A 10,933-nucleotide genomic window follows, 5' to 3' on the forward strand; every position below is an offset into this window, starting at 1 on the left:
TTTGAAACCCATTGCTTCATCGGTCAGCTTCCCAGCTTTCGCTATGTCAAATTGACTCAACTAAAGTACGTGGCATAGTACAAGTGTTTTTGGAGTAAACAACCACTCTTTGTATTTCAGGCTTGCTTCATAGGCAGAAATTAATATAGTTCTTGTAGGCAATCACCTGAGACTAGATAGGTAACAGGCCCTGGAGAAGTACTTAAGACTGTTTTTCAGCTATGGATATAGTATTAAGCTGACTAAACTCTTAATAAATTTTCATTATACATTATACCTGTAGAATAGTACATCTCTCTTCTTCATCAGAGATGCTTCCTTTGTCAGGAGATAGTGATTAACACAAACATCCATGACCAAATGAGGAAGTGATTAAGAATCTGGGAGTGTTCAGTCCCAAATAGTTTCTCCATCCATTCACCCAAGTTACAGGGATTATAAGGAAAATATGAATGGACAGATTGTAAGAGACCGAGATGATAAATAAATACACTAAAACAATATTTTCGGAACTCAACAGGTTCATTGATCAAGTGAACCCATAGTTGTCCCCATAGTATATATAAGACCCGTGGAAAGTCAAGTAAATCACAGGCATTGAAAAACAATATGTGCATAAAGTTCTACTTCTAGCTGAGAGACTGTTAACAATTGATAATTACTGGGAGAAACAGAGTTGATTTAAAAAAATTTGGATGGCCCCTGAGAGGGCACTTAAATTCTCATAGGTATCACTATACTTATATATGCAGTGGCAGTTCTGAATGCAATCAGTGGGTTACAAAAAATGAGAAAAAAAAAGAAAAGATGAAGGAATAATGGAAAGAGGATGGGAAAGTAATTGTAGGATAAGCAATTGGGTAAATGAATCAAAACACATCGCATATATCTACAAAATTCAAAAACAAAATTATAAACTCTAATATGGTAATGACATCACCATTGAACTCATCTGTAATATCCATAGTAATAAAGTCTGATCTCTGGGGGCAGGTGAAGAACTGGGAAACAGAATCCTTCCAATTTTTAATCAGGTCCCTAAGAATACAAACACACAAAATTCTCTTGGGTCCCAATCAGCAGACAATTGAGATTATTAGTAGATGCTATTTACCAACCTATGGACTAGAAAAGACATTCTTGGAAAAGCCTCCACAAAAATGATAATGTAGAATCATGCCTTTTCTGAACCTGGAGGAATGAGAAGTCTGACTTTACCAATCCAAAAGTAATTTTCCTCATCACCAGAAAGTAAAATGTAGTAACAACAGAAAGAAATGTTTTCTGTTTCTTGTTTTTTTGCCAAGCTATACACGTTTAGAGTTCTCTAATGACATGAGTACTTGTCAGCATAAGAGTAGGAAAAAAAGGTAGTAAATTCACTTTTGACGTCCTCATGTACAAAGGTAAGTATTCAAGGCACACTTGCTTGTTTGTTTGTTTCCCCCTTTAAGAAAATCTGAGTGAGCCTTTGAATTGTTGATGTGCCTTTTCCCTTCTTTTGAGATTATCACTTGGGAGGTGAATGTCATGATTAGAAGAACAAAGAAGCTACAGAAGCAAGAATTATCGTTGGTTCCCCGAATAATACTCCAATGTCTTTATGTTTTGTTTTATACAATAAGCCTCTTAGATATTGAAAACCAGTGCCAACAAGCATGGGATTACTTTTACTCTTTCATGATGGTTCTTTGTGTAATTTTAAGGATGTTGGTGGGAGAGGGCTGGGATTTTATTCTAATGTTACTATTTTTACTTTTCTCACTTAGACATGACAATGGGAAGAATGGCCTTCAGCAATGACTCTTCTGTGAAGGAGTTTATCCTGCTGGGCTTAACACAGCAGCCAGAGCTCCAGATGCCTCTCTTCTTCCTCTTCTTGGGAATCTATGTGGTCTCCATGGTTGGGAACCTGGGATTGATTGTTCTGATTGTTTTGAATCCTCATCTGCACACCCCCATGTACTATTTTCTCTTCAACCTTTCCTTTATTGATCTCTGCTACTCTTCTGTCATAACACCCAAAATGCTGGTGGGTTTTGTGAAGCAAAACATCATCTCTCATGCAGAGTGTATGACTCAGCTCTTTTTCTTCTGCTTCTTTGTTATTGATGAATGCTATATTTTGACAGCAATGGCCTATGACAGATATGCTGCCATCTGTAAGCCCCTGCTTTACCAGGTTACCATGTCTCATCAGGTCTGCCACTTGATGATGGTGGGAGTGTATGTGATGGGGCTTGTGGGTGCCATGGCACATACTGGTAGCATGCTAAGTCTGACCTTCTGTGATGGCAACATCATCAATCACTACATGTGTGACATACCTCCTCTCCAGAAGCTCTCCTGCACAAGCACCTCCATCAATGAGCTGGTAGTTTTCATTGTTGTGGGTGTCAATGTAATAATACCCAGTCTGACTGTTTTTATTTCTTACACTTTGATCCTGTCTAACATCCTCAGCATTCAGTCTGCAGAGGGTAGGTCGAAAGCCTTCAGTACATGTGGCTCCCATGTCATTGCTGTTTCTCTTTTCTTTGGAGCTTCAGCATTCATGTACCTTAAACCTTCTAGTGCATCAGTGGATGATGATAAAATATCTACCATATTTTATACCATTGTGGGCCCAATGTTGAATCCTTTCATCTACAGTTTAAGGAATAAGGATGTCCACATTGCACTGAGAAAAACTTTGAAGAAAAGTATGTTTATCTAAGAAGAATTTGTAATTGATATGAATGGAAAACCTTATGGTATGTCAGATTTACAATTTTGGAGATGACTGAATGAATAACTCACTGTCAGAGCAATGTTCAGAAGCATAAGGCCCTGAATCTGAACCACAGTATTGAAAAGCTTCAATGGCAAAAATGAGTAAAAGAATTCCAAATCCAAATAATCCAAATAATGGTTGAAATATTATGGAATCAAAATTATTTATTATTGTTTAAAAATCAGTAAATTATGGTAAAAATTTCATCAATTCCTCAGAATTGACTGTAGTAATCCTATTTCTTCACAAGGCTAAACTTAGAATCATTTCTTTGGTCTATGATTGGTGACCCATTTGAGGTAAATTATGTTTGCCTGTGTCTTCTTAAGAAAAGTCACACAAGTGATATTGTTTTATTGAGATATGTAATTTGCAATTTAAGGTCTGTAATTATTTAAACATGTCCCAGATCTGCCTGAAAAGGAAAAAAAATGCAAATAATGTACATTCTTGGGAAATGTTGACAAAAACAATTAGAATGCTATGAGAGTTTCACTGAAAATATGTAGGTTTCCATGTTCAATTTTGTTTTGTAGCTCAATCATTAATAGTTACTCAATATATTGTACATGCTCATGTAGTTCCTCACTAAGTTCTGTGGGCAAGGTCTAGATTTATTAATATTTGAACTTTTCCTAGTCCCTCTCATTTCATATACATTTGTTCAATTCACTTCTTTCTCCTTTATTCTGGTGATAATTTTTAGATGATTTTTCAACCCTAATAGTGATGGAAGTTATTTGTACCCATTGCTACTTAAATGCATTGAGACTGTCAGTAATTTTGTTAGTGAAATAGTAAGTATTGATATTTTCTCTGTAGGAATTTTAGGACTGAGAGTTAAAATGTAGCTTCTGAGTACCAACAGTTATTAATGACAGTCTTGACATCATCCTCATCTTATTATTTTAGTCAAAATTATGTCAGTTAAAATAATGTCAGGTACAAAGTAAAAAAAAGAGAGAGAGAGAGAGAGAGAGAGAGAGAGAGAGAGAGAGAGACATTCAGAGATAAAGAGAGTGAAGGATGATTGATCCACTATCCTTTAAGTGAAGAGAGAATAGGTTATTCTGTAATTTTCTAAAATTTTATGTTATCTGTTTTTAGTATTGAAAATTTAACAAACACATTTTTTTTGCAGTCATCTACCAGTATAGTACACTGTAGTCTTAGAAATCACAAGAATTTAAGTAGAAAACACTCAATGATATTATACTCAGAAATGATAAAATCATGATACTTTTAAAGATTTGCCTTTTAACATACATTTTTTGCTGTGTATGTGTGTGTATGTTGTGTGTTGTTTATTCACATTTAGAATCTCTTTAATGCTAAAATTCTTTCATTAAGCTACATTATAAGCACAATGGTAGTATGTTTGATTAGAGTAATCTAGAAATATTATGTTGCAGTGCCATAAAGATACTGATTTCAGTAATCTTAGACAAAAATAATCTGATTTGTTCAGTCAATAACCCTCTGGGAATATTTGTAGATTTCATTTTGAAAGGGTCATTTGTTTCTCCAAAAGATGAAGAATGGAGGGAAATGCCCTATTTACTCTAGACTTTTCTCTATAGTCTAAGATAAGTTTGGTAAAGAGGAGTTGATGAATCTGTTGTGAACAATAGGTTAGGTCATTCAGGATATGGGGAACCTATATTAGGTTTTTTTCCTTTATGGACTTTAGGATGGGCATGTGAATATAAGGACATTCCATGTATTCATTGCAAAGAATTTGACTACCCAAGTTTACTAGTTATTGTTAAAGGTATCTTGTGTTTTCTTCAAATAAATTATATTACCACCATTTATTAGCACTTGGTATTTTCCCTTTTATGATTTTCTTTTCATTATGTCATAAAGTTTCTATGGAGTTTATTTAAAAGCAAATATAAACTGAGGGTCTCTCTTATTTTAGGCAATAAAATATCTATATTTTGGTTCAACATTAAAAATATAGTTTAGAAAAAGGCTGAAGACACTTGTGATCTGAGAAGGCTACAGAACTGTAAAGTGTTAAAAAAAATAATGTTTGTGTCTGTGAATTTTTATGGAAAGAATGATACAAAATGCCCTGGAAGAATGTAACTGTACTGAGAATAACTGTCCTATGCTTTTGTGCTGGCCATTAGGAGGGGCTCTTTCTGAGGAGGTAAGCAGGTGACCTGATACAGCGTTGCCTCCAGAACATCTAGGCAGATCAACAAGCCTAGTAGAATTTTAGAGGTTACATCTTAAAGAGAAAGAGGAATGGTTTTGGGAAATAGATTAATGGTATGGGAGAAGGCTAAGTCAGAGGAAGTGCATATGAATGTAAGGAGTAATTAATATGGAGTTGAACTGAGGCATTGCAAGAGAAAGTAATGGATGCAAGCAAGCACAATAAAACCTTGGTGATATCAAACAAACAACAGAAAGCCTTTCATTATTTCTCTTATTCTGGAGCTCAATCTATGCTCTTTTATAACTAATCTAGGTCCCATGGAAAATTTGTAGTACAATTCATAAAACAACATGTCTTCAAGAAAAAGTTTTCATGTCCAGTCGACAGGATGATGCTTCTTGTCTTACTATCTAATGATAAACATAGGAGAAAGTGGATCAATGATTGCTCAACGTCAGCTGAAACAGCAATAGGTGTTAGTTGGGAATCCCTGGATCCCATTTCTTCATGTCCTCATTGAGTTGTGTCAGATTAAAACAATAGTGTAACAGGTCTGGGTTTGAGTCTAGATTCTGTAGGTTTGGACTCTCGTTCTCAGTTAGATTCTGGACAGCTAATAATAAAACTGTGTGGTACATATTAAATAAATGACACATTTAAAACACTATATACTGTCATATTACAGATAAATAAACGTGTTCTCTGTTCATATAACTTCTCTTGCTCAACATTTCTTTGACACTCTATAACCTTTCACTGCTTATTTATGTCTTTCTTTGCCTTGAGAAAGATTCCGGTGTGCAGCCCAGAGGGTAGGGGTGGGGTGAGCTATGATGATCCTCTTGACTTTATCTTTTGAGTACTGAGAATGTATGCATGCACCACTACTCCATGTTTTATAACTTTTGACTGTAAACCTGTAAACTTCAGGTTGATGATGATCTGCTAGTAGTTGCAACATAGCTGCAAGTAGTAGTGTCTGTGTAAGCACATGATTATAGGTATTGGTATTAGAGTTACTGCAATGGTTTTAGGGGAGAATCTGTGTTAATGCATACTTGGAATTAACTGAAGGATATTTAATATATATATTCCTATAAGATCCATATATAGTTAAAAGTTGTAACATCAATTTGAAATATAATATAGATTGCAAACATAATTTGTCACATATAAAACATATAAATTAGCATATGGAGAAAAAACAATATTAAAAATAGTTAAGGAAATATACCTTTTTTGTACTATTGGGATTGAATGTAGCCTATTCTCATGCTAGACAAGCACCAGGCCTCATGAGTTCATTTTGAACAGATTTTATTGAAGAAATAGTACAATTCTTATATATTTATTTATTTGCTGATTCAATGAAAATCAATAATACCTAAGAAATCAAGGTGACCAGAAGTCATACAAACTAGGTCACTATGTCTGAGACTCAAGCACAGGCTAGTGTATATATTTAAGGACTTATTTCTGAGGACTTAATAAATTGTTGAGCCATCTACAAAATAGGATTGTATATGTACATATAACTTGATCCTTTTAATAACATTCTAAGCAGTATGTGATTTCATGTATTAGGTTGACAGCTTCTTTTTGTCTCTTTATGTTATGTAACACAGCATAGAGTCTTACTAATCATGATCTTTCTGTTCAGTGTATTTCACACTATCTTCACTTTCTTTCAGAATAGTGGTTATCATGCAGGTATGTTCCTGCAGGAGTTTTTGTAGGTTTCCTGTTCCCCAGGACAGTGGAATAACAGTCACAGTACTAGACTCTTAAGGATGCTAATCATTTAAGACTCATATAAGTAAATTTGTGATGTTAAAATGGGCCCTAAGCCAACCTTACTAGTGTCCTTATAATAAAGGGAGGACAAATATAGATCCAGAATGAACATACACATACAAAGTACCAGGTGAGAACACAGCAAAAACACAGACATCTGTAAACCAAATAAGGAAGTCCTAGAAGTAACAGAACCCACAATTGATGATGGACTTTTAGCCTTCAGAGCTACAAGCAAACCATCTTCACTTGTTCAAGTCATATAGTAAGCTTCAGTATTTAATGAATTTTTATGTTAGAATTAAGCAAGTGATACAGTGGTTAAAGATACAATTTTCAAGCTTTATGTGCTACCTGTCTGTACTATGAATTGCTTCTTCATTGCATTATATAAAGTCATTTTTCTTTTTAGTTTTGTATTTGATTTATTTCTTTTTTTTTTTACTTGGGTATTTTCTCCATTAACGTTTCAAATGCTATCCCAAAAGTCCTCCCATACCCCGCTCCACTCTCCTACCCACCCACTCCCACTTCTTGGCCCTGGCGTTTCCCTGTACTGAGGCATATAAGGTTTCAAGGTATGCTGACTATAATCACTTTCTGGACTCTGGGAAGGTCTTGAACTCAGTATCTACACTTGCTAGTATTATAGAGATTTATCATCAGGCTCAGCTACTTTATGTTCTTAAGAGCCTATACTGAGAAAACAAAAGCAAAAAGAAACAAACAAATGAATAAATGAATAATAATACTGCCAGTTGTGGTGACATGTACTGTAATCCATACATGGGCATCTAAGGCATGGAAATGACAATTTCCAGGCCTTCCTGTACCACATAGTGAGTTCCAAGTCAGCATGTGCTATGTAAGGAGACTGTGTTTTCACAACCATCCATCCATCCATCCATCTATCCATCCATCCATCCATCCATCCATCCATCCATCCATCCATCCATCCATCCATTCATCCATCCATCCATCCATCCATCCCACTAATCAACCAACCCACCAACAAACACAACAAACAAATCAGATATATACATATTAGTCTTTCTTCAAGGATGGACCCCTTGAGAAGCTATCTACACTCAGTAAATGGCCCTACAATTATATACATATTGGCACTGCTGAGTGGACTCAGTGGGCAAATAAAAGTAAGGGAAAAGAGCTGATGAAGTGACAGAATAGAGGCAGGACAATGGAGAAAGAATTGTAGGAGAAGAAATCAGGAATGAGTTTGATCAAAACATATTGCATATGTGTATAAAAATTTCAAACAATAACAATGAAGCATAGCAATACTGTATACCTTCAATAAAGCAATGCTTTTACTATTGACATCTGTGTAAGTACTATAGCTACAAAGCTTGTACTCTGGGGTAAATTACCGGGAAACATAGCATTTTCAATTTTTACTCAGGCCCTTAAGATTACAAACTCATAAAACCCCCTTGGGTCATTACCAGGTGGCTCTTGTGACATCAGTAGGTGCTATTTACCAACCTCTGTGGTAGAGAAGGCATTGTAGAAAAAGACACCACCGGAAATCATAATGTAGAAACATGGATTCTCATAACCTGAAGAAATGAGGGCTCTGGAAACCCAGTCCAAAGAGCAGAACCTAATAACAGAAAATAATCTATTTTTCTGAGCTTATACACCTTTAAAGCTCACCCATGTCATTTGCATGTGCCCTTTTCAGAGAGTACAGAAGCATCAGCAATGTCACTTGTAAAGTCATATACAAAGGTAAGTACTGAACTGGATGCATGATTTTCTTTCCCCCAACTACCTATGAGCAACCCAGTAAGCCTTTGATGTGTCTTACTCTTCTGTTTTGAGATTACCACTGAGCCTGAAAAAGGAAGTGGATTGTCAAGGTAAAACTGAGATTCTACAAAGATAATAATGGTCACTGATTCCCTGCATATTATTCCCAAAGATGTGCCTCCCATAAATTTATAATATTTCTGTTCCTTAACTACCATAAAATGTAGGGAGAAAATGCACATAGAAGTGTGAGCTTGAATTTATCATCTTATTCTGGTTCTTAGTCTTACTTTAGTGTGATAGATTGAAGATGGATGGTACTTCACTTTAATGCTGCATTTTTACTGTCTTTGCAGATATGAAATAGGGAAGAATGGCTGTAGGAAATTCCTCTTCAGTGAAAGAATTTATTCTGCTGGGCTTGACACAAGCGCCAGAGCTCCAACTGCCTCTCTTCTTCCTGTTCTTGGGAATCTATATGGTCTCTGTGCTGGGGAACCTGGGATTGATTGTTCTGATTGTTTTGAATCCTCACCTGCACACCCCCATGTACTACTTTCTCTTCAACCTTTCTTTCACAGATCTCTGCTACTCTTCTGTCATAACACCCAAAATGCTGGTGGGTTTTGTGAAGCAGAACACCATTTCTCATGCAGAGTGTATGACTCAGCTCTTTTTCTTCTGCTTCTTTGTTATTGATGAATGCTACATTTTGACAGCAATGGCCTATGACAGATATGCTGCCATCTGTAAGCCCCTGCTTTACCAGGTCACCATGTCCCATCAGGTCTGCCTCTTGATGACAGTGGGGATGTATGTGATGGGGCTTGTGGGTGCCATAGCCCACATTGTTTGCATGCTGAGACTCACCTTCTGTGAAGGCCACATCATTAATCACTACATGTGTGACATACCCCCTCTCCTGAAGCTCTCCTGCACAAGCACCTACATCAATGAGCTGGTAGTTTTCATTGTTGTGGGTGTCAATGTGATAGTTCCCACATTGACTATCTTTATTTCTTATACCTTAATCCTTTCCAACATCCTCAGCATCCATTCTGCAGAAGGTAGGTCAAAAGCCTTCAGTACCTGTGGCTCCCATGTGATAGCTGTTTCTCTTTTCTTTGGAGCTGCAGCCTTCATGTATCTTAAGCCTTCTAGTGCATCTGTGGATGAAGAGAAATTATCAACCATTTTTTATACCATTGTGGGCCCAATGTTGAATCCTTTCATCTATAGTATAAGGAATAAGGATGTCCACATTGCACTGAGAAAAACTTTGAAGAAAAGTATGTTTACCTAAATAGAATCTGTATTTTTGTGGACATAATTCTTAAGATATGTAACCTTTATAACTAGGGAGCAGACTGAAGAAATATTTTATTGTGAGAATATTTTTTGAGGCATTTCCTAAAGCCATTCTTCCCTATGTCATATCTGCAAGAGAGGTAAAAATGCAGCATTAAAGTGAAAGCCCAGTCATCTTCAATCTACCACACTCAGGTCCTGGAATTGACCCACAGTTTTTTATTTCAGTTTAAGTAATATAAACTTTATTGAGAATTCCTGCAATAGTGGTTGTCTTTCCCCCATTCTGAACACGGACAACACTCTAACAAATCACTGAGAAATCATAACCCTCTTTGGTCAATAGTGGAAAGAGGAAAATCCTCTGAAAGGGTAGGTTTTCAGTTTTCCTTATTCTAAAAGGGTAGATACAATGGAATCCTTTATAAGATATTTGCTTCAGAGTAGAGAGTGTTAAATCCCATATCTGTCTCCTCAAAACTGGAAAAGAAATAGACCTACTTCTCTTGTGGTGGGGATCTGAATGTCCACATTCATTTCTTACTCTTAATTCTGATGTCACTTCTCCAAGTAAAGCTCTCAGTTGCTTACATTCCTGTGTAATGGATTAGACTCACAGGTTTGTGGGTTTTTTGTTGTTGTTGTTGTTGTTGTTGTTGTTGTTGTTGTTTGTTTTGTTTTATTATTGTTTTTAAATGACAGAAACTAAACATAAATATTTTAAAGCACTTAGGTGAGAATAGTGTAGAATCAAAATTATTAAACACTAGTGTAAATTAAATCAATTATCATGAAAATTTCAAACATAAAGAAAGTGAAGCATGATTAACTTATCATCCTTTTAAGGTAAAAAGAATAATTTATCTGTAATCTTCTAGAAATATAGGTATCATTTTGAGTATTGAAAATAAAACAAACACATTTTTTTCTTTTTTTTTAATTGGGTATTTATTTCAATTACATTTCCAATGCTATCCCAAAAGTCCCCCACATGCTCCTCCACCCACTCCCCCACCCACCCACTCCCACTTCTTGAACCTGGCATTCCCCTGTACTGAGGCATATAAAGTTTGCACAACCAATGGTCCTCTCTTTCTACTGATGGCCGACTAGGCCATCTT

At 35.9% G+C, this 10,933-nt stretch overlaps 1 protein-coding gene and 1 pseudogene across 2 annotated transcripts; both read left to right on the top strand.

Moving 5' to 3' along the window:
- The first annotated feature begins 1,771 nt into the window (after positions 1-1,771).
- Positions 1,772-2,716, top strand: LOC110301810 (olfactory receptor 145-like). The gene has a single exon (XM_021172477.1). It carries the CDS (start codon positions 1,772-1,774, stop codon positions 2,714-2,716), a length of 945 nt encoding a protein of 314 aa, XP_021028136.1.
- A 6,146-nt stretch (positions 2,717-8,862) lies between these two features.
- LOC110301847 lies at positions 8,863-9,807 on the top strand (annotated as a pseudogene). Its single transcript, XR_002378744.1, has one exon. The product of XR_002378744.1 is annotated as an olfactory receptor 145-like (transcript).
- Positions 9,808-10,933: the final 1,126 nt, after the last annotated feature.

The sequence above is a fragment of the Mus caroli genome, chromosome 9 (genome assembly GCF_900094665.2).
Source record: "Mus caroli chromosome 9, CAROLI_EIJ_v1.1, whole genome shotgun sequence".
Taxonomy (NCBI): Eukaryota; Metazoa; Chordata; class Mammalia; order Rodentia; family Muridae; genus Mus; species Mus caroli.

Coding starts and splice junctions, on each gene's coding strand:
- LOC110301810 (XM_021172477.1), top strand. CDS start 1,772: ATGACAATGGGAAGAATGGCCTTCAGCAATGACTCTTCTGTGAAGGAG.